The sequence below is a fragment of the Curcuma longa genome, chromosome 4, assembly GCF_044706935.1.
Source record: "Curcuma longa cultivar G26 ecotype Majalengka, Jawa Barat chromosome 4, ITB_CL_G26_1.1, whole genome shotgun sequence".
Taxonomy (NCBI): domain Eukaryota; kingdom Viridiplantae; phylum Streptophyta; class Magnoliopsida; order Zingiberales; family Zingiberaceae; genus Curcuma; species Curcuma longa.
The window spans coordinates 10,213,590-10,237,286 of record NC_133864.1 but is presented as its reverse complement, the minus strand read 5'-3'; the positions used below and the strand labels follow the sequence as shown (position 1 = coordinate 10,237,286).

The 23,697-nt window shown below is 36.7% G+C and overlaps 3 protein-coding genes across 4 annotated transcripts; 2 read left to right on the top strand and 1 right to left on the bottom strand.

Annotated features, from left to right (window-relative positions):
- Positions 1-207: 207 nt before the first annotated feature.
- On the top strand, positions 208-4,597 carry LOC141826338 (pyrophosphate-energized vacuolar membrane proton pump-like). The gene is made up of 8 exons (XM_074713580.1): positions 208-545; positions 1,829-2,403; positions 2,568-2,947; positions 3,029-3,115; positions 3,197-3,527; positions 3,611-4,021; positions 4,081-4,140; positions 4,235-4,597. Exons 1-8 carry the CDS (start codon positions 299-301, stop codon positions 4,439-4,441), a joined length of 2,298 nt encoding a protein of 765 aa, XP_074569681.1. The 5' UTR covers positions 208-298; the 3' UTR covers positions 4,442-4,597.
- A 1,983-nt stretch (positions 4,598-6,580) lies between these two features.
- Positions 6,581-13,932, top strand: LOC141826346 (protein S-acyltransferase 24-like). 2 transcript variants are annotated; one of them, XM_074713588.1, is made up of 13 exons: positions 6,582-6,988; positions 7,200-7,340; positions 8,955-9,067; positions 9,281-9,360; positions 9,444-9,607; positions 10,232-10,370; positions 10,468-10,567; positions 10,852-10,909; positions 12,313-12,390; positions 12,482-12,580; positions 12,659-12,737; positions 12,815-12,960; positions 13,202-13,932. In XM_074713588.1, the coding sequence occupies exons 1-13, from the start codon at positions 6,740-6,742 to the stop codon at positions 13,628-13,630; spliced, it is 1,875 nt and encodes a 624-aa protein (XP_074569689.1). In that variant the 5' UTR covers positions 6,582-6,739; the 3' UTR covers positions 13,631-13,932. The 2 variants fall into 2 exon arrangements, with proteins under 2 accessions (XP_074569688.1, XP_074569689.1); XM_074713587.1 differs by having other exon boundaries at positions 6,581-6,988; positions 12,482-12,737.
- Positions 13,933-14,510: 578 nt separating this feature from the next.
- Positions 14,511-18,544, bottom strand: LOC141826348 (homeobox protein knotted-1-like 2). Its single transcript, XM_074713589.1, has 6 exons — positions 17,858-18,544; positions 16,981-17,101; positions 15,956-16,158; positions 15,710-15,841; positions 15,003-15,139; positions 14,511-14,776 (listed from the first exon to the last, which is right to left on the bottom strand). Exons 1-6 carry the CDS (start codon positions 18,503-18,505, stop codon positions 14,773-14,775), a joined length of 1,245 nt encoding a protein of 414 aa, XP_074569690.1. The 5' UTR covers positions 18,506-18,544; the 3' UTR covers positions 14,511-14,772.
- Positions 18,545-23,697: the final 5,153 nt, after the last annotated feature.

Below are 23,697 nucleotides of genomic sequence, written 5' to 3'. Positions count from 1 at the left end.
AGGCTCTTCGTTTCTGGAGCGGGTAGGTTTGAGGGTCTTGATCCGTAGGGCCCCAAAGGTTGAAAGTTAATTTTCGCCGTGTCGTATGTCCCGCGAGTTCACCTCGATTAACGGGATCCGAAATGGCTTCTCTCTCCTCAGCCTTCGTGTATAAATAGGCAAACCCCCGGGCCTCCCGGCGTCGTGTGAGATCAGCGTGAGGCGGAGCTCGATTGGAAGCCCTCGAAGCCATTTCTCTTCGCATTGGTGGATCGGTCGATCTCCAAGCGTATTGGACGCCGGGGTTGCAGATCAAGGGATGGGGGCGGCGATTCTTTCCGATCTACTCACCCAGGTCCTGATCCCGGCGACGGCCGTCGTCGGGATCGCGTTCGCGCTGATGCAGTGGGTCCTGGTCTCCAAGGTAAGACTCTCGCCATCAGAGGGCGACGCGGCGGGCACAGGCAAGAACGGATATTCCGAGTACTTGATCGACGAGGAGGAGGGGCTCAACGATCACAACGTGGTGGTCAAGTGCGCCGAGATCCAGAGCGCCATTTCGGAAGGTGAGAGCTTTATGTAGATCTGGTCTTTGTCGTTTTCCCCCCGTCAGATCTGCGCGGTTCAATGTCAATTCGAAGTGTTTGCGTGAAGTTTCATGCGCAGAATAAGTGTCGTTAATTTTAGGTAACTGGATCTGCTATGTTTTCTTCTTTGGGTATATTTTAAAATAAAATTAACTCTATCGTCAAAATAACTCCTTTAGGTTTGCCTTTTAATCTATTTCAATTTTGTCTTGGTATGCGGTCCCTGAAACATTGGTCCCTGTCGAATTTTGTGTCCGCTAAACTCCTTGAAATGGAGTCTTCAGTCCTCAGATCCTGGATTGTTGATCTATAGAAATCTACAATTTGTTTTCCTCCTTTCCGAATCGTGCGTTTTTTCGAATTTGGTTCGTGATGTTGCAATGCAAATGCACACTAATTATTTATGCAACGATTTTAACTTCCCGGTACCATTATGTGAAAAAAAAAAAGAGATTTTGTTCTATTGATTAGTTTATAATATCATCGTGCCTTATTATCTTGTCAGATCAAGTCTGACGGTCAGTTGTAGGGCTACTGCGGTAGTGGATCCCACTGGTTCTCTGCTGGCATATTCTATTAAGAAATTAGATGTTCTATTAGCCTCAGATCTTGCATGATATGTGACCTAATAGATAGGTCTCACTTATTAATCACTATAAGAAAAATGAATTAAACCCAACAATTATAGCTGCTAATTTGTGTGTTTTAATTTGTTGGGTAGTGCAAAATGGTTTTTAGGTCTTGGCTGTGTGCTTCAAATCGAATGGAATTTGTATCCAAATGGAAGACAGCCTTAAGTAGTCCAGATCTGATATTGAAGCCAAAGCAAACTGTAGTGCAAGCTTCGACTCTGTGTTGTTTTGGTCAATGGAATTTGTAAAGCTGGAACTTCATTGACCATGTATCCAAATGGAGAAATTACTAAGCAGTTGTTTTGTTTTGCCTCCATAGAATCTGAAGAATTCTTTAGCAAGATTCGCTTTTAATTTTCATGGGTTCATGACTTGTCCGTTTCTATCATTTTACTATTAATCAACTTGACTACTGTGCTGAATATATAATTCTTGAAAGATGATAATGTAGAATGAGATGCCAAAGGTTGTGTTTTTTTTTTTTTTTTGATCCAAGGAACATTTTTAACTTTGATTCTTCTTTCTCAAAGAGTAGTATTTTCCCCTCTTTTTCACTAAACTTAGGTTAACTTCAATTTTGTAAATTAATTTATGACATTGACATGAGGTTTCTACTAACATTTTGAACAGGAGCTACTTCTTTCCTTCTCACTGAGTACCAGTATGTTGGAATTTTCATGGCTATTTTTGCCGCACTGATCTTCCTCTTCCTTGGCTCTGTCGAGGGCTTCAGCACAGAGAGCCAACCCTGCACTTACAGCAAGGACAAGACTTGCAAGCCAGCCCTTGCCAATGCCATCTTTAGCACACTGTCTTTCTTACTTGGAGGTACCACCTCTGTGGTGTCTGGATTCCTCGGCATGAAGATTGCGACGTATGCCAATGCCAGGACAACTCTGGAGGCAAGAAAGGGTGTTGGGAAGGCTTTCATCACTGCATTCCGATCAGGCGCAGTGATGGGCTTTTTGCTTGCTGCTAATGGCCTTTTGGTTCTTTTCCTTTCAATTAACTTGTTCAAATTGTATTATGGTGATGACTGGGAAGGTCTTTTTGAGGCTATCACTGGCTATGGCCTTGGTGGGTCTTCCATGGCTCTCTTTGGTAGGGTTGGTGGCGGTATCTATACTAAAGCTGCCGATGTTGGGGCTGATCTGGTTGGAAAGGTCGAGCGAAACATTCCTGAGGATGATCCAAGGAACCCAGCTGTAAGAATCTCCTCAAGCATCTCTTTTCCATAAAATTTTAAAACTTGTAATTCTTGCTGTGTCTGCAATCATGCAAGTGCCAGAGCCACTCCTTGCCAAAGAGGGGTTCTTTTGAATTTTGTTTATGTTCTTCTATTGATGATATCTTCTGAAACTGTTTACAGGTTATTGCCGACAATGTCGGTGACAATGTCGGGGATATTGCTGGAATGGGATCGGATCTCTTTGGATCTTATGCTGAGTCTTCATGTGCAGCCCTAGTTGTTGCTTCAATATCTTCCTTTGGAATTAACCATGATTTGACAGCAATGTTATACCCTCTACTGATCAGCTCCATGGGAATCATTGTTTGTCTGATCACCACTCTTTTCGCTACTGACTTTTTTGAGATTAAGGCCGTGAAGGAGATCGAACCTTCATTGAAGAAGCAACTCATTATCTCCACAGTTCTCATGACTGCTGGAATTGCAGTGGTTAGTTGGGTAGCACTCCCATCCACCTTTACAATCTTCAATTTTGGTGCCCAGAAATCTGTCAAAAACTGGTAATCTATTTCCAGCCCCAATGTTTGTTCTTCTAGATAAATTTGTGAAGGTAACTTACTGTCTGAGAGATTTTCTGGTAGGGAGCTCTTCTTCTGTGTAGCGATCGGCTTGTGGGCTGGTTTGGTGATAGGATTCGTAACCGAGTATTACACAAGCAATGCTTACAGGTTCTCTAGCTACTCAACTTTGTTCTATGCTCCCAATTGTTTGTTCTTCTGATAATCCGCTTTCTTGATCTCTACTTTCAGCCCTGTGCAAGATGTTGCTGATTCCTGTCGAACTGGAGCTGCTACCAATGTCATATTTGGCCTTGCTTTGGGATACAAATCTGTCATCATTCCGATCTTCGCAATTGCTGTCAGTATTTTTGTCAGCTTCAGTTTGGCAGCCATGTATGGCATTGCAGTTGCTGCCCTTGGAATGTTGAGCACCATCGCGACCGGCCTTGCCATCGATGCCTACGGGCCTATCAGTGACAATGCTGGTGGAATCGCAGAGATGGCCGGCATGAGCCACAGAATTCGCGAAAGAACCGATGCTCTCGACGCCGCCGGCAACACCACTGCCGCAATCGGAAAGGTGAAAATGATCAACAACTGTGTATTCATTCATTCATTCATTCACCTCTTTAAGTTCTTGCAAATGAATTTGTTATCTGTCAGGGCTTTGCTATTGGCTCAGCTGCCTTGGTGTCCCTTGCACTTTTTGGCGCCTTTGTGAGCCGGGCAGCGATCCCGTCCGTGGACGTCCTCACACCCAAGGTTTTCATTGGCCTCCTCGTCGGCGCCATGCTTCCCTACTGGTTTTCAGCCATGACCATGAAGAGCGTCGGCAGTGCAGCTCTCAAAATGGTCGAAGAAGTTCGCCGGCAGTTCAACACCATTCCCGGCCTCATGGAGGGAACTGCTAGACCAGACTACACAAACTGTGTCAAGATATCGACCGACGCCTCCATCAGGGAGATGATTCCTCCCGGCGCGCTTGTCATGCTGACTCCCCTCGTCGTCGGGACTCTCTTCGGAGTCGAAACTCTCTCCGGCGTCCTCGCAGGCTCTCTTGTCTCCGGAGTTCAGGTCAGTTAGCCCTCCTCCCCACATCCAAACTTAATTCATCCTCACATCGTCTTCGACAGATTGCCATCTCTGCATCAAACACTGGTGGCGCATGGGACAATGCCAAGAAATACATTGAGGTGAAGCATCTTCAAACACTCCCCTCAACTTGTTCCGAGCTTAACAGAAACCATTCAATTCCTTCTTCTCATCGCTTCTCGTGTTGTCAATCAGGCTGGAGCTTCCGAGCACGCCAGGTCGCTCGGCCCCAAGGGCTCGGACCCCCACAAGGCTGCCGTGATCGGCGACACGATCGGCGACCCACTCAAGGACACATCCGGGCCATCCCTGAACATCCTCATCAAGCTCATGGCCGTGGAGTCTCTAGTGTTTGCTCCATTCTTTGCCACTCATGGTGGTCTCCTCTTCAAGCTATTTTAGTATGCATTTTATTTACTTCCCTTTCCAGTTATCCCTGCTATTTCAATAAGAACATCACATATTTTTCTTTTTTTCTTTTTGCTCCTCGCTGAAATTTATGTAATAATTGAGCACTTCCTTGAAATTTATATATAATGAGGTCTGTTAACATATTAAGATGCTTGCATCGAATCCTATAGGAAGGAATATTTTGAAGGTCTGCTTGTATTTTGAATTTAATTAAAATTAATCATAATAATAATATTTTAAATTAAAGAAGCTATAAATATATTTATATGATTAACCAAATATTTATATAAAAGCCATGATACTTTTTTTATATAAGCCATGATACTTATTTTATATTATAATAATATTTTCCTCTTATTTTATTGCTCAAGAGGCCATATACATCTCTATCATGTAATAAAAATATCAAAAATATTATGATGTATTTATATAACACAAAATGTATTATTTTTTATAATTTAAATATTTAATTTTTAAAATTCGATTATCGATTTGATGTTGTAAAAATTGTTTATTAATAATTTGAATAAATTTAAAAATACGTGCGACTCCACGTCAGCCACCTTGCCGCATGCAAGTCAAAATAGGAATCTTTCGATTGACGATTTGGTGAACGAGAGCATTCTATTCTACTAACAAAGGAGTCAAAGGTGGCGGTAATGTCACCGGCAGGTGACAATATTTTTGTTCAAAAATCAAAACAGCCCTTCATTTGAAAAGAATATCAAAAAAGTATTTTATATTTACAACAAGCAACTTGAACTAAAACTACTTCATTCAACTTTAAGATGGAATAATTCAAAATTATTTTATATTATAATAATTTTTATCAAAACTATTTCAACTCTAATAATTTTGATAAAATTATTGTAATAATATTTGATCGATTTTAACTCATTTTAAAATATTTTTTTATCAATGTTAAAATAATTTTGATTATACTTAAATAATTATTTTAAGTATATTGAAGTAACTTTGACAAAAATTATAACAGAGTAAAAGAAAACATTAAACAAATTAAATTCCTTCATCCTCTTTATTTTCTCCCAAGTGAACAATAAAAAAAGTTAATTTATGTTCTTTTATATCAGTGCAAATACTCATAAAATTTCTCAATTCTTTATATTTATTACATCACTATCTCTATTAAGTCAAAGAAAGTATTTTAGCTTAAGAATGAAATGAAAAATATAAAAATATTTTGAAAATAAAGAAATTAGTTTTTTAAAAAAAATTTATTCATGAATTAATTATAACTTAATTTAGTTTAAATATAATTAATATAAATAAATTGATCTAAATTGATAATTTAATTTTTTAAATTTATAAAATAATAAATATAAAAAGTATATTATACTATTTTACATAATTTGTTATTAGTTTAGGGGCAATAACCAAAAGACATATCTTTTTATTGAAATCGACTTTTACTGTATTTATTTATTTTTATCAAAAAGACATTTCACCCATCCATCCTTATAAAATTATATAACTACCCTTGAATGTAGGTCAGTTTTGACTTTTTGATAAATGGATCCTGATATTTTAGTAGGTTAGTTTCATTTAAATCATAAATTGTTACAAACTTTCACTTTTGATTTGATCTATTCATTTAATATTCACATTATAACAACTACAAAATTTTAATTATTATAATTTAGATTTATTTTATTCAATAATATTCATATTATAACACTTATAGACTATAACAGTTGGGATCCTTGTCTATCACAAATTTATGAACTCGCAATCACATTCAAACTTATTTTATTTAATAATATTTCTATATTTGTAGTAATTATAAAATTATAATTGCTATAACTACAATAGTAACTACATAACTGCTATAATATTTATAATAATTAAGATTATATAATTATTAAATATAAATTTATTATATTTATATAATTTATTAATTAATTTAGAATTTAATATGTGTATGTGATAGAAGATAATATCGAATAGTATATTGGAAGAGAATTATATTATTTTACATAAATGAATCGCGATGTTTTTTGATAAGAATTCATAGGAGCGCTTATGCGAGGGCATATTAATTAAGTAAAACTACGAGGGTTATAAAGCGAAGTGTAAGCGTATGGTTCGAGGGTCTTCGTCGTCGGCTTCTTTCCTCTCCTCTCGCTCGCTCGCTCGGTGCTCGGTGGCTCTCTCTCGAATCTAAAAGGAGAGCGTTTCCCTCTCTTCTTCCTCCGCGTCCTGCGGCTAGTTGTCGCCGGATCGTGTCGTTTTCTTGGCGCGGCGGCGGCGGCGGTGGTGGGGGAGAGTCCGATGGCTTCGGAGATCGAGGTGGTGGACGAGGGGACCACGGTCGCGGGAGGAGCAGCGGCGGAAGGAGCGGCCGAGGATTCGTCCAAGAACGACGTGTACACTGCGGCGGCCTACGGCGATTTGGAGAAGCTCCAGCGGCTGGTGGAGGCGGAGGGGTGCTCCGTCTCAGAGCCGGACGGGGCCGGGTACTACGCCCTCCAGTGGGCGGCTCTCAATAACCGCACCGCCTCCGTCCAGTACATTATCGAGGTATTCCTCTCCCTCCGGTGTAACATCAGGGTGTTTCCCTTTCGTTTCTCTTAGATCCGTTGTCGCCTGTAGTGTCTCTCCGTCATCGTACCCTCTAATTAGCGTAATAGATTGTTCCCCCCTTCCTCCCCTTGTGCGATGGGATTATTGGGCTTTTATTGACCTTTGAATTTATGGTTAATTGGAAGTAAATTTTTGTTGTTTGGATCAGCATGGAGGAGATGTAAACGCCACCGACAACACGGGGCAGACAGCTCTCCATTGGAGTGCAGTGCGAGGTCATATCCAGGTTGCCGAGGTATTGCTCAAGGAAGGGGCTCGTGTTGATGTGTCAGACTTGTATGGGTATCAGGTATGTTTCCCTCATAACTACAGTGAGGAAAATCCTTGTTTTGTCCAAATTTATGACACTTCGCTCAGGTATCTATTGCAACAGTGCTAGCAATCACTCTTTACCAGTGTGGCTAACAACTCAACTTCAAGATGCTTGTGTTAAACTAATAGATGTTCTTTGTTAACAATCCTAGATGAACGTTAGTCTAGAGTATATAGAGGAGAACTCTCGAATTTAGTTTCCACGCTTCTATATTAGATTGACCTGTGGTAGACTCTATCCATGCTTTGACATAATCTTCAACCAGCCTGCATGAATAAACATCTATTTAAATGAATGCCCCTTGTATATTTTGTTCTCCTATCTTATTGTTCCTAATTCAGTGCTTGATCAATATGATTTCGTCATTTGTATTTCTCTCGTTGGTGATCTACATGAGCTAGGTACCTTCTTTCCATGCATAATTAATGATTGTAACCACTTTGGTGGAAAGTTGTGGTAGAATTGAAATTTTCAGAACAAGAAATGCCTACATATGAGGTGGAAGGTCTGTAGAGTCCTCTGTAGTGTTTAGAAGCTTCTTTAATTTTCTTACGTATCAGCTGTACAAGTGTATTGAAGGGGTGAGAGAATGATTTTGAAAGTTAAGACTTTCTGTAAGGGCTCGCAGAACTCCTGTTGTTTATAATCTTCACAATATAAAGCAGCCAAAGTGTTCTCTGTAGTTATGATTAACATTGCAGACTGTATATGCTTTCTAATTTGCTTTAGGCACATTGGCATACTCCTTATTAATAAATTTAAGGTTCAGCCCTCAGCTATCAAACTGAGTGGAACCTAACTGATGTAACCTGTCCATTCAAGTTATAAAAGGCCGTCAGGTGCATGAAGGTCCAGCCAATGCAAGGTCTCGGAGAATGGTCTATTGTAAGCAGTCTGATCCTGCATTGCAAGAGGAAAAACACTTCTCATAGAATCGTTGAGAAAATAAATTTAATTTTCTATATTATCGTGACTTAAATAAAATCTTATTTTGTCACTCAACTTATGTTGTATGTATGCTTTTTGTGCCTGAAACTGAGATATGGCTATATTATGAATGCAAGTATAGTTTTTTGTTGTTTGCACTGATCATAGATCTTTTTGGTACCTTGATGACTTGCTAGAACTTTCTTATTGATGGATACTCTATTCCAAGTAGATCATCATGGGAATTAAGTTGCATGATTGGACAATATATAATTGGACGAGCTAAGAAAAGTCAGGATAATTATTTGGGTCAGCCTTATCCATTAGCAAAACAGTTTAGTTTGAGGTGGAATATATATACTGATTGGAGTTTGTAATTACTTCTAACTTACTGTGAAATACTTGATTTTGACAAATTTCTATTAAGTGAAGTGTCACTGTGTCAGCAATGAGTTCTTCATCTTCTTCTTCCTTATATTTTAATTATTATTTTTTATAAAAATGAGTATGTGCTTAGTATCTTTGGAAGAGAATGTCTATGCTTTGAGCTCTTCATTAGCATGATTTGACCGAACATGTTAATCCATGCATGGTTTTGTTTTTTAGTATGTTCCAGTTTAAACCTGGCATATGATCCCTTTTATCATTTCCACTTAATTGCAGAGCACTCATGTTGCAGCACAGTATGGTCAGACTGCATTTTTATACCATATCGTCATAAGATGGAATGCTGATCCAGATATCCCTGATAACGATGGAAGGAGCCCTTTACATTGGTACTTAGTAAATTCTCCTACTTGTAGTGCAAACATGAATCTTTATTCTCTTTTCTTCTTGGAGGTTTTCTAGCACATTCAATCCAATCTATTCTCAGCATATCAAGCTTATGTTGCCCGACTAATTAGTTCATGTTTCATATTAGATGTTCTCTAGAAATTATTTATACTAACTGCTAATTTATGGGTTTGCTCAATTGTTCATCATGATAGGGCTGCTTATAAGGGATTTGCTGATTGCATACGGCTCCTTTTATTTCTAGATGCTTATAGGGGGCGACAGGATAAAGAGGGTATGCAATTTTGTTGTCTTTTGCTTCCTGCATCTGTAATTTTGAAAGTTTTGGCTTGTTTCATAATCTTTGTTCTCCCATAGGTTGTACTCCACTACATTGGGCAGCTATCAGAGGAAATCTAGAGGCATGCACAGTTCTAGTTCAAGCTGGGAAGAAAGAAGACTTGATGATCACTGATAACACTGGTTTAACTCCTGCTCAGCTTGCATCAGATAAGGGGCATCGACAAGCTGCTTTTTTCCTTGTAGGTATCATGTATTTCAAATATATTCCCTTTCTCTCTCTTAAGAGTGTGCCAAATAGTTTGTACTCTGCATTTTATTGTTATACAATGGCAGGATGTTTTGCTGCTGTGCAAACTTTTGGAGAGAATTTTTATTTCTTTGGCACCATTCTCATGGCAATAGGTGGTCAGCAGAAAACAAGACCCAGTCGTCTGACCTGACTGAGAGGCTTTTCCTCAGATAAAAATCTGAGAGCCCATCTTCCCCAAGTGTTAACTAAAAATTGATTAAAATGCGTATATTTATAGCCTATTATATTTAAGGCTATGATAAATTTTATAAAATAAAGAAAACTCAAGGCACTCCTTCCGATTCGACTTGATCAAACCCAAATTTGACTTCTTTCAATGCAATCAAAACAAACACATTTTCTATACATTTAAAGTAAAACTGTTCATTCTGTAAGCTTTATCCCCCTATATGGTTGTAGCTCCGATTTAAAACCTTACGCCCAAACTTTGGAGTTCTTGGTAAATAAACACTAATGTTTGATCTCTTCATAACCCTATCTGTGACTTGTTTCATTTTTTGTGTTTTCTGGATGTCCATCAAAGTGTTTCCCAACATATACTTCATGTTTTCAGGGCAATGCTAGAAGGGTGTTTGACAGGCGATGTGATGGAAATAGTGGCCGTGGTAGGTTATCAAAATTAGGACTTGCACCTGTTCTTTGGTGTGTGATAATTGCTATGCTGTTCACCTATATTCAATCAGTTATTGCAGGTATATTTGCTTGAAGTCTCCAGAAAATTTCCATGTAATTAACTAAAAATATATATGCATATATCATTCTTAATTTTCTTTTGTTTTGTGGATGTAGGTTCTTATGACTTTGGTTTATCAACTGCCTTTGGGCTTCTAGCATGGTCAGGAGTTTTTCTGGCAACTACAGGATTAGTCTTGTTTTATAGGTGTAGCAGGTAAGTCGAATTTTTAATCAGATTTCCTTTAGAGAGTTAGCTACAATTTTGACTAGATTATTTTCAAATAAAGATTAATAGAGCCTTATGGAGGATCAAAATGTCTTGTCGTTGTATACTACCCAAGTAGAATATCACATTTTTATCTGCCTTTTTCATTGATTTATGCTAAATATGAATGTACAGTTTGTAGATCCTGTTAGTTTTCCCATTACCCAAGTAAGATATGCATACTTCTTTCCAAACAACCACAGGCTTACATGTCTGCCACATGTTTGAAACAGGAAAGATCCTGGTTTCATCAATAGAAGCACAAGGGATGTACAAAGTCTCCGAGATGATGTAAGATATATACTTGGCTTTGAGACTGATTATTGTACCTATTTATGCTAATATCTTGTGTTGAAATACCAAAAGTTATCTGTTCATATTTGTCTTTATTTTCTTGGATATGATCAAATATTTTTATCAATAATTCAAATATTAAACTCTATATTTTCTATAACTTGGTTTGGACCAGACATGCATGCTTTGTTCAGTTAATTTATGCATTCAATAATTAAAAACCTTCTCTTTACATGCCAGGATGCAAATACTCTTAATTCATTTATTTTGATGGCCATAAGTCTATCAATTAAGGTTGAAGTCTTTTAGAGGAAGGTGGAGATAAAAGATGCCTATTTTTGTTGCATTTACTAAGAGATCATCTGTATTCCATACATAATGAATTATAACTATGGACAAAGGAGATCGTTAACTATATACATCTTCAACCAAAGTAGGATAAGTTATGGTGTACTGGCTTGGATGCAATGAATAAGTTAAATAGCATTCAATGGCCCCAGTGAGCAATTAAGGATTTTGGAAATGAATGAATTTATCGGTTGTTTCGTGTTGTGTGAGCTGTCTTGTGTCCCAGTGATGTCTGAACTATTTTAATACAGAATTGCAGTCACTGCTGTGTCTAATCCGTTTCACTCTGCTTATCACATATGCTGTTTTTCATCTATGGCGCTGCTTTCCTATTTGCTGATTAACCTTTTGCTATGCTAACTCATGATTGACTAGGGCACATGCTGCCAGATGTAAAATCTTATATAAACAAATTTACATATTTTCGTGGGAAAATAAATATACTTTTATGCTATTTCAATCTAGTGGTCTCGATTATGCTAAAAAATCAAATCTGAGACAAACTTGTAAGTAGTGGTTTTAGCAAAAGCATCTTTTGATAATGAGATTTTTTGGATAGAAGGAGCTAGATTGTGATATTCTGGGGTTTCTCATCCGTTTCTCTTCTTTGGTACTATCCTTCTTTGAAAGTTCTTCATGTTTGGCATATGAGAGGACCTTCAATTTTTGCTAATAGTGTGGATAAACATATCCCCAATGATTTAGAATTGAAAAAGCTATTGGTAATCCAATTGCTACAGAATCGCTAAAGTGGGGAAAAAAATCATTGTTACCCCTATCAACCTTAGCATGTCCCTAGGACTGTATAATTGATTGGAGAGTCTCCGTTATACAAATTGAACTTGTTTCATGTTTTGCCTGTGGAGGTACAAGTATTCTTTGTGCCAATGTTGTTACTTTATTAAACTAAAGGTTATTTAATCAAAATTTTCAGCATAACGAATAATAGAGATATTGAATTATGGGATCTTGGGAAAACTTTGACAGTTTATTTCCAAAATACTATCAACTAGGTTGGTGACATGATCATTCATCAATATTTGTGCTTGTAGGAACCTTTGCTAAAGACAGAATTGAATCACCCTGCCCTGTTGGCTGGAAATTGGTCACAACTCTGTGCGACATGCAAGGTAATTTCCTGTGTCAGTAGTAGGCAAACTGACTGATTTTATCAATTTTCAATTGCATTTAATTTGGTTTGGCTGAATTGATGATACTCAGATTGTTCGGCCAATCCGTGCAAAGCATTGTTCCACCTGTGATCGATGCGTCGAGCAGTTTGATCATCACTGTCCTTGGGTATCTAATTGCATCGGCAAGGTCCTTCAGACTCACACCTCTGTTCCTCTGTCTTTTGTCTCCTCCTTTTCAAGTCTTAACATTTTTATTAATCTGCAGAGAAATAAGTGGGACTTCTTGATGTTTCTCCTTCTTGAAGTTTCTGCCATGATTATTACTGGTTCAGTTGCCATTATAAGTATGTCTTTTAAGCTTTGTACGAGCACTAGTGTACGATATCATTCTCACTTGGAGGAAACACTTTCAATCCTGCAGGAATAGCGAGAGATCCTTCGCCGCCTTCTTTCGGTGGATGGTTGAGTCATAATACAATTGAACATCCTGGAGCCATAGCATTTCTAATAATGGACTTCTTTCTTTTCTTTGGTGTTGCAGTTTTAACTTTTATACAAGCATCCCAGGTATGCAGCTTACACTCTCTCCTTTGCAGAAAATTTAATTCTATTTGGATTCCACACCATGGCAATCTTTATAAATTGTCATTTCTTAAACTGAAAGCCCAGTCAAGGTTTGCAGAGACAGATCGATTGTATAATGCTCATTGGTCTGTTGATTTCGATAGCCCAAAAAAAGAACCTATTTGTGTTCTTGATCAGTTACTATCACTATTAGCTGTAACTGACTGTACTTCTTACCTTCCAGATCGCGCGGAACATAACAACAAATGAAATGGCCAATGCTATGAGATACAGCTACCTCAGAGGCCCAGGTGGGCGGTTCAGAAATCCGTACGATCATGGAATTCGCAAGAACTGCTCAGATTTCCTCTTCAAAGGATACAATGAAGATGTGGAGCTGCCGGAGCAAACGCCACCGTCTGAAGAGATGGCGATGATACAGATGACCCGAAACTCAAATTTGCAGAATGGCGAGCCGCATCAAGTGAACAATGGCCATGGCCATGGACATGTCTGCGTCGATATTCAGGCCAAAAATTCCAAATCTCATGGGCATGCTAATCCTTCAACGTGTTGCAATACCAACAGCAAGAGTGACAGTGTGCCCCTTGGACTTGGCCTGGGACTCGGTGGTCGAAACAATCGTCACAACTCGAGGATTCTGCCGTTGTGATGCTTCATACCACAGGAGGGCTTCAGCTTCTTGTCCATGTGTACCTATCGAAATGTTTCGACTGCAGGAGAGCTTCAGCTTCTTGTCCATGTATCATAACTATTGAAATGTTTGGTTGCATTCTCAAGGGAGTCTAGATCATTGCCATAGGCTATTTGAAAGCAGTTTTGACCTGATGAATTATTGCTTCAGCTCATGAGTGCTATGCTGAACGATAAGATTGTTTATGTCAAAGAACATTTTCGGATAAGAAACGACATTGTTGCGAGGGAAATGAATCTCTGTAGAGGACATGAATGTCAGAGGACATGAATGTCAAGAAAAGGAAAGACCACCTCTTGTTGATATGAATATAGTTATACCATTCATGAATGCCACAATGTGAACCCATGGAATTCTAGCCATCGAATTTGCGAAGTTTAGTCAGACACTTGTATGGTGGTATATGTTTAGCCTTTGTAGCTCTGTTGGTTTTAACTATTGCGTTTCAAGTTGGGATGTAGGTCCTGATTGGAGAAGCCATTTGCGATTGCTTGTGGAAGCTCCTATGGTCACTTGTATCGAGGTTCTTAGACTTGTTTCATGTGCGATCGATAAGTGGAATGATAAGTTGTGCCTAAGTTGAGTAACATGAAATGGTTTTTCCTCTCGTTCCCATACTTGGTTCTTGAAATTTTGATACATGTAAAATTGATACTCTAACGAAGACTTGGTTGCTACTCCAACAACAAACAAACAAACAAAAGATCATTAAAAAGATATTGCACAAATTATTACAATTAAAAGTCTCATTTGTATGTTGAGATAAGATTTATGTGGTTAATCCCAAGTAATTAAGACAAACAAATCTCGTTTGCTTAAAAGAAGGCATTTACTTCACTTCCACTTGCATTCACAAGCCACTTGTATAATACATACTCTTGAAGCAGAAAAAGAAGAATTTCTCATACAATTTTGTTTTAGCATTGCAATAGAACAAGTAGAAAGCTATATTTCCATGCGACTATATGGTTCAAATCAAGATCATCATCCTCTAGAGATTTTTAACATCATCACTAATTAGTATGTGGAAAGGGGATCATGCTTCACTTGAATGAAGTTGTGAATTAATTCCTAGCAAACAATAGGCAACAACAATGTCTCTACCTGTAATAAATAAATAAATAAATTTTGTTATTCAAAGATGTCAGACAATGCCTCTATTTTTTAGAAAATGAAAAGTGATTTTTTTTTAAAAAAAATCATGAACAGCATAAGCTAGTATGTCTTTCTAGTTTTTATGAAGATCAAATAAGTTCAGAAGTATTTGTTCAATTGAAGACAATAGAAAGTTCTTACAAGCCATAGAAGGGAGGATAAGCAAAATGCAAACCTTTTGCGCTTGGTCTTTAGAGAAGTTGATGAAGAGGGATTGGTCTGCCAATTCCTTTTTCTCTGGTTGATGAACCAGTTGTTGATCTGCTTTAACTGTAATCCTGTTTCTTGCACTAATCTTGATTTGTCATCTTCCTACATTAGTGAAAAAGAGATCATGGTTTATGTTGATGACGTCGAGATGAAGCTAATGTCTCGCTTTTTTATGATTAGTTAGCTTCATTTCAGTCCAAAAGAGGCTCAGTAAACTAACCCAATTCAATCCAAAAACTTGAATTTTCCTTCTTGTCTATTTTATGATGAGTTAACTTCATTTTGCTCTAAGAAATGTTGATAAATCGACCTGATTCGATCTGAAAGCTTAGATTTTTCTCATTGTCTATGCTAATGAAGCTAATGTTTCACTCACTTATGATGAGTTAACTTAGTTTCTCTCTAAAATAACCTCGATAAATCAACCCGATTCAATCTGAAAATTTGAATTTTCCTCATGATCCATGTTAATGAAATAGAGATGATGTCTCACTCATATATGATCAGTTAGCACACTGATCCAATTTGATCTGAAAACTTGAAATTTCCTCATGGTGTATGTTAATGAATAAGGCTAATGTCTCACTAGCTAATTATGACCTAGCTTTGTTTCATTCCCCCAAAATGAAAACTTGTCTTGATAAACCAACTTGATTGGATCTGAAAACTTACAGTTGGATATGGCCACTTGGAGTGGGATTGCCACCAAGCTTTCAATGTAGAAGTGCTATTCCCGGGAAGTTTCCCAGCTCTTCGCTTGTGAAGAATCTCTTCTCTGATGTCTACAATCTTTTCTTTGTACCCCTACAACTCAAACAACAAGAAATTAGTCTAGATACAGTTTATAATTACAAAGATCTCTTCTTTAAGTATCTAACTACATTTTCAATGTTTGCCTTACATTTTTGATAAATCTACCTGTTTTAGCTCAAGTTTCAGCTCCTGCCTAACTCGTTCCATTAGGCCTCTGTCGCTCTCGGTTGGAGCAGGTGGGCCGAAGCCCATGCTGTCCGGCCCATCAAAGCTTCCATCAAATAAATTTGTTTCACTATCTACTTGATTATCATCGTCGTCGTTATCATCAGACATGGTTGCACCTGTTCCTTCCCCAGGAGAAACACCTACTTCATTTGGCATAGTTAAAACATTCATGATATAAGCATTCATACAGCGGCATAAACAGTTAAGCCCTGCCAACATGGATTGCAATCCTTTAAGATTCATCATTCATGCAACCATCTCAAATCATCATCGTTGTCGTGTTTGTCTAACTATTTGAAGTCGGTTACATGAATTTTATCCTTCATTGAGCTCTATGTAAGCAAGTATCACAAATATTTGGGATAAATGTAGTCTTGTTGTTGATGATGATGATGATGACATGGGCATTCAAATTATGAAATTGGTTGATAGTCTCAATTCAAGAGTTTTAAGAACTAAAAATAATGTTCCACACTTCTTAATAAAACTTTCAGATTATAGTGAAGCAATTAAATCATGAGACAAAAAGGAGAGAAAACTGGTGTAAACAGAGAATAGGTGACTTAAAGCAAAAAACTTGATTGTATAAAGAAAACGTTTTTTAGAATTGAACTCCAAATATTACAACAATATTTTTGTCTCTTAAATCATTTAACTCAAATTTAATAAGAGAATATAAAAATCCTTTGTAGCTTGCAATGAACTCACATTAAGATTCATATACCAGACCCAAAAGGTGGACAAACACAAGTTGTTGGCACTGGACAAAGAATTAAAAAATATATTAGCCTTTTCTCTTTAAGGTTTCATCTATGATTCCACATCTACATTCCATGAATAAAATAACTCTTGATAGCAAATTCAAAAAATATTGTCTTTTCCAATAGTAGTGACAAAAGGATGATATTATATGGTAGCAAATTAGAGACTATTTTTAAGAAGACACGACAAATTGGTGATACCTGTGAAGTTTTTTAGTCCTTGCTCAAGCTCCCAACAAGCCATCACTGCCTCCATTGCATGCACACGTACATGCTGCTGCAGTTGTTCTTTGAAGGAGCAAAGTAGCAAGGCGTAGTGTGTCTAAGCAAACCATCAAACGTTCCAAGCATCAGAAATAATTTTAAAAATCATCAGATAAGCTTCTGTCCATAAATTCTCAAATGAAGCAATTTTTATGAAGAAATTAGAATTGATTGAATGGCCTAATAAGACAGTGAACTAGAAGTTGTATCATCTTCATCATAATAGATGAGATGAATAATTTTCCTTCAGTCAAGGTTAAGTTCTTATGCAAAATGATGGCATAAGAATGGTGGAAAGTCTTATCTTCTCCAGTAAAAGTTTTGATCAGTTGATTGATTTTAGATGGATGTGTCTGACAAAGTGGCAGACAACATAAGAAAGAAGAACATTTATGCATTTCTTTTATCTCTCAATCTCCAGCTAAAAAATTTGGCAAAAATAATTTATACATATGATTACGATGGGATTGCTAAGCAAATCGACATGTGAAGCGAGCATATCAAAAGTACAGATACCGTGACGTAAAACACAAGATGGGATTGGGAGCTCCTGTGAATCATTTTGTTTTGTTTTGTTTTTTGTGATTCAAATGAGCAATTTACTGCTTGTCTCAGAATCATGCTTATTCCAAGAAATGAATTCAAAATTAGCATATATATAATTTTGCCATGGAGAACCAATTGAAGATGCAAGAAACCAAGGAAGCGTTATTGAGTCGCTAAAAATGAATAGGGTTTGGATTAGGGCAGAGAGAAGAATCACTGGAGAGTGAAGGAACAAAGAGAGATTGTTGGGGTAAAGTCTGGTTAATACCATGAACTGGTCGAGCTCCTTGTCGTCGCCAAGCATGTGGCCGCCGTTCGCGACAACCGAGTACTTGGACACCACTTGCTGAGATTGGGTGAGCTGCGCGTCGATCCTCGGCAGCTGGTCCACCGGCGTCGCGATCCTGAGGCACGCCACATGAGCCGCCAGGAGCTGCTCGTACAACGGGTGCGCCAAGATCTCCGCCTTGTGCCTCGCGTTCTGCCACGTCCCCTCCCCGGAGGCCGCCTCCGCGAGCTCCCCGCAGGCGCCAGAGATCCCCGCGGCGTCGCTCGACGCAGCCGGGACCTCGTCGTCGCTGCCTCCGCCGCCGTCGCGATGCAGGATCGGGGGGCGGGGGAACCAGTGTCTCGCCGACGCGGAGGGTTCGGAGGCCGTCTGGAGGTGGAGGAATCTCCCATCGCCAAAGGGCTCCCCGGGCTGCGGCCGGAGAATTCCGCTGTTGAGCCACCTGGGCCCGTTGGCGCCCTTCACGAGGCGATGGAGCTCCTTCCCACCGTCGTCGTCGGCAGAGGAGAAGTGGTGCATCTCCGTCCTGAGCACGCCCGAGCCATCGCCGCCCCCCAGCTGCTGCTGCTCCGCCGCGTACGGCAGCGCCGTCAGCTCCCGCTGCATCTGCTTGTGGAACGACATCATCGCCGCTGCCTCTGCTGGATCACAATCCTAAGCAAACCGATCGAGAGAGAGAAGAGGAAGAGTGGAAGAGGAAGAGGAAGAGGAAGAGGAAGAGGAAGACGAAATAAGTAGAACTCACTTTCCCTCGAGAGCAGAATTTTCTTTGCCCCTAAATTTTTGGGTAATTTTCTCATGCACCCCAATTTTTAACGTTTCTTCAAAACAACCCTCAAGGTTCATCAATGTCAAAGCATGCTTTATTTTTTTTTTTATTTCAATATTAAATGAATATAAATAAATTTTATCGAATTAAATATTAAAATTGTCCACAAAAGAGTTAAGAACTCGAGGGGATAAATTGTTATTCTTGTAAACTATTAGAGGTTAACTCAAAAACGTTAATAAAATTTGGGGGAAAGTGAAATTTTCTTCCATCACTCATTATTTAATACTTAATCAAATCCTAATCATTTCACTCCGTATCCGCCAGGGCGACGATCCAACCGTAGACTTCCCCTCTGGCTAAATCGGACGGTTTTGACAGTGCCACGTTGCTGCCTTCGGTTGGTAATAATTAGCATCCGTTAAGGAGTTCGCAGCTGTGGAAGACGCGTGGATCGGGGTGAGCCAATGGAAGTGTTCCACGTGGGAAACTACACAGTGAGTGGCTTTAATTATTTTAAAAATATTAATTAATTATTTTTAAATTTAATATTTATTAATGAATATAATTTATAATTTTTATTAATAATTTTTTATCAACGTTTAAGTCATTTAACGGTCTCTTGCATGGATTTTTAGATTATTAAATATTTGATTATATTCTCATTTATTAAACAAAACAATTTGGTGGTTACTAAAATAGACAGTGGGGAGAGGCTGGTTGTTGGTCCCCCTTTAACGCCACGTTTGCTAATACCGTTAGCTGACGGTTGTGTACCAACCGAAGCATTAAATTTCATTTCACTCCACAAGACTTTTACTCTTTTTTAAAATCCTCCCTGTAGTTCCACTTTATCATTTCACCATCATACTTTATAATTATTTTTAAATCTCTCTTATAACTTCTATAACAAATAGGACCTTCGAGCCATAAATCACTATTATGTTAGCATCGTCCTCTAGAGTTTCATATAATGATAAGAGATAGGGTGTATTAGGATTCAATTAGAATGCAGGGAACATCTACGAATGATTGAATTACTGATGATCTTGAATCGTCATGTTAAAAATCACCACGCTTTTTTGAATTTTCTTGATGGATGGAATGTAGGACTGGATCATCCATTTCAAGATTAATCAGCTCATAGAATACTTGATTAAAAAAAAATCTATTATATTAACATCATACACTTACATATAAAACACAACTAAGTTTTTGATGTATATTTTTTAAAAAAGTTTTAATAAATTTTAAAAACTATAAACATTGTCGTTGAAATTATGAAAATATTTGACACTAGATAGTAAATATGTTTAATTCTAAATATAAATTATTGCCGTTATTCGTTAGTACGTAGTGGGTAAAAATTAAAAAAGCAGCCATCCAAATATTATATTTCAATGATTATTAAAAAGACACTCTATTTTATTTGATTTAAAAAATATTTTTATTTTTAATATTATTATACCATTTATGGATTATAACTACTAAATATAAAAAATATTACTTAAACATATTTATAACAACTACATATTATATACAATTAGTAGTTATAATATTAATTTGTATTAATTAAAATATCTATATTGAAACAATTGTAATTCATAATAATTATAATATAATATTATTAATATTTATCGAAATTAAAGTATTCCATATTAAAATAATTATAAATCATAATTATTATAATGATATCATAAATAAAGATATTTTAAAAAATAAAGTAGAATACTTGTTTTTATAATAAATAAAAGGGGGCACGATTTTAATTTTTTTTAAAAACTCAATTTTATATTTTTGTCCGTTAGTATTTATTGTATAACATCTGTGGTGGGGACCAAGATTGGGCAGCCTTTGGAGATAGGTCAAATTGCTCGGGTCCCACCGTTGTCCCCACATCCTTGTGTAGTGTTGGTTTGTCCGCGTGGCTATAGTCCCGACACAACAAGTGGTCCCCTCGCGCCACCTACCGTATGCATTCCTATTCATATTCGCAATTAAAGGGATGGAATTTGCCATTCCAACGGTATTAATTTCATAATTATCTAAAAAAAATAATTGAAAAGTTACATTGATATTACTTCGACTTCTACTCCGCAGTAACAAATTTAATCATGTCTTAAGATCACAATTAATACTAACAATAATAATGAATATATAGCTCTCAAGAGGCCACTAAGATGACGATTTCATCATTTGTTATCAATAATATGTTTGAAAAAAGATAAATCACGGAAGACTTCACTCTGAAAACAATAGTAAAAGTGATGAGGCAACTCGTGAATAATAATAATAATAATTTATTACATGTTCAATGATTTATCTAACTATATTTATAATTTGAATTTTAACTACGATATATTATAGAATATTTTTCTCAAATAAGATGAAAAATTTAAGACGTAGATTGTTGGATGTGGAGTTATGTTGAAAATTTTTCATAAGATAAAATCAAATTGATCATTTTTAGGGTTAATCGAAATGATTAAAAATTGAATATATGAATTATTATTAAAAAAAATCATTGCTAAAGTATATTAATATATTACACAAAATAATATACTACTTAATATAATATGATTTTTAACAAATATTTTGGTTGTAAAGTTGATGTCAACTTGGGACACGTGTGTTGATTGGATCTAATGCCATTTCTTTTTCTTTAATATACGCACCTATTTTAGTTTTTATTTTTATCATTTTATAGTGGACAAAGATTAAAAAGTATCTCATATTAAAATAATATAAAAAAATATATATTTTTTAATCATAAAATACTCTTGATGTAATACTATTATAGTTATTTTGATTAAAATTGATACAACGTAGAACTATCATGCTTCAAGTAATTTTATACAAAATTGCTCCAACATAATTAATTAAAATTACTTTAACGTTAGTCAAATGTATAGCAATTTTGAAAAACCACTCTATGTTATAACAATTTTGATCAAAATTATTATAATCGAATATTATTATAGTTGTCTTCGATCTAAAAAGATCAAAATTGTTCCAATTACGTTAATTTTATACAAAATTGCTTCAACATGTTTGATCGTTAATTAAAACTAAATTAAAACTTTAACGTTAGTCAAAGGTGCCCCAATATTAATTAAAACTACTCTAACTTAATCAAAATTACTTCAACTTAATTAAAATTATCATAATAGTATTATAGTAATTTTGATAAAAATTACTCTAATAATATTGAAATAAGAGTATTTTTGGAATGAAAAATTAGAAAGGATGCCCTATAATGAAAAGAAAGGATGCCTTTTTAATTTTTGTCAAAATTATTTTAATATTTGATTAAAGGTTAAATTGACCAAAATTACTATAACAATATTGGAAAGAAATTTCCAAAAATGAAATATTATGATAAACATTGTTTTAACAAGTTTTCAACTTAAGGTGCCAAAGAAAATAGTGGTAAAACACTTAAGAATAATAAGAATGTGCAAATAGGATAAATATTTTCGTTATACTCTTTATTATCTAAGTATACAAACTAGTGAAAAATATCGTCTACTTTTAAAATTAATTAAATAACACCTATATTATTCTCCCATCACTTTTTACCAAAATATATGAAAATGATGGTGAATCAACATCTATATCTCAAGTTGCATTGCCTAACCTAGTTTTGTTATTATTATTATTATTTTGATAATTTAGGTATTTAATTTTTACTACCTGATTAATTTTAGAGATGATCAATCTAGTTCTATAGAGATTTCCAATCGAATATTATAATAAATCTGAAAACATGTGAAACTGCACTCAACAATTAACATCTTAGATTTTTTACCCCACTTGGATGAATAATTGAATACTTTGAGGCTGCATCGTTGACATCCCTATCATTGTGGTTTCAGTATCAATTGCCTTTGAGAAGTCAAAAGAAAGCAAAGGGGAAGAGAATGGTGTGCTAGGATGTAGAATTGTGCCAACTGCCAATGATCAACTTCTCTATTTCACGTTGACTCATCTATTTAGATTGAGTTCTTTGGATTCGGAATGATACGTTGACTCATCTATTTAGATTGAGTTCATTGGATTCGGAATGATCCGTTCCACCGAACAATTTAACTAATTAAATTAAAATTTTATTAATCCATTTAAAAATAAATATAAATATGTCAACTTGGGTGGGTTGCGGATCTAGACAGGCCGAATCATGATAGGCTTGGATTGGTCCGCAGAGTGAGAAAAAAAATCGAAAACTCAAAACTAACGTAAAAAACTTAATATTATATATATATATATATATACAGAAATGCTATACTGCACAACTCTATTTCCGCAACTTGTATGCACTGCTGACCTGGCTGGGATTTTACCTATGCCTGCATGGCAAAAAAAAAATCGCTATACCTCTAAAATAAAAACCCTAAAATCCCAAAATCCCACCTCTCTCTCCGTCGCCCGTCGCTCACGCCGAGACTGAGAGAGACATTCCGCCTCCGAAGTTGCCCGTCGCCACTCCGATCCCACGCTCACCCCTCCTCCGTCGCCCATCGCCCCACGCTCGCCTCTCTGCTCGTCGCCCGTCGCCCCACGCTCGCCTCTCTGCCCGTCGTCCGTCACCCCACGCTCGCCTCTCTGCTCGTTGCCCGCCGCTGAGGTTAGGCTTTCCGCCTCCGCAGTCGCCCGTCGCCGAGTGCAGTATAACATTTCTGTATATATATATATATATATATATATATATATATATATATATATAATATTATATATATATATATATATATATATATATATTTGATAAGTTGGTTTGTCTCACTCGCGACCTATTTTGGGTTGAGTTGGGCTGGATTGGATTGATAATTTCTAAACCTACTAAGATGACAGTCCACTCTACCTCAACATATGATGAATTTTTGACGGATCGACTCGGCCCATCATGGATTGATCCATTTGATAACTCTAATCTTACAGGCCAACCACTTCTTCTAATCCACATTTATATGCACCGGGAAAAGGGAAAACTTTTGCCCCTAGAGCATAGCCGAGCTGATCACCATGGGATAGAATTACAATAGTAAACAAGGGT

Coding starts and splice junctions, on each gene's coding strand:
- LOC141826338 (XM_074713580.1), top strand. CDS start 299: ATGGGGGCGGCGATTCTTTCCGATCTACTCACCCAGGTCCTGATCCCG. Junction 2,404..2,567: donor ATGATCCAAGGAACCCAGCT/GTAAGAATCTCC, acceptor AACTGTTTACAG/GTTATTGCCGACAATGTCGG. Junction 2,948..3,028: donor CAGAAATCTGTCAAAAACTG/GTAATCTATTTC, acceptor ATTTTCTGGTAG/GGAGCTCTTCTTCTGTGTAG.
- LOC141826346 (XM_074713587.1), top strand. CDS start 6,740: ATGGCTTCGGAGATCGAGGTGGTGGACGAGGGGACCACGGTCGCGGGA. Junction 6,989..7,199: donor CCGTCCAGTACATTATCGAG/GTATTCCTCTCC, acceptor TGTTTGGATCAG/CATGGAGGAGATGTAAACGC. Junction 12,738..12,814: donor TGGTTCAGTTGCCATTATAA/GTATGTCTTTTA, acceptor TCAATCCTGCAG/GAATAGCGAGAGATCCTTCG.
- LOC141826348 (XM_074713589.1), bottom strand. CDS start 18,505: ATGATGTCGTTCCACAAGCAGATGCAGCGGGAGCTGACGGCGCTGCCG. Junction 17,102..17,857: donor AGGAGCTCGACCAGTTCATG/GTATTAACCAGA, acceptor TGGTTTGCTTAG/ACACACTACGCCTTGCTACT. Junction 15,842..15,955: donor TGAAACTTGAGCTAAAACAG/GTAGATTTATCA, acceptor TTTGAGTTGTAG/GGGTACAAAGAAAAGATTGT.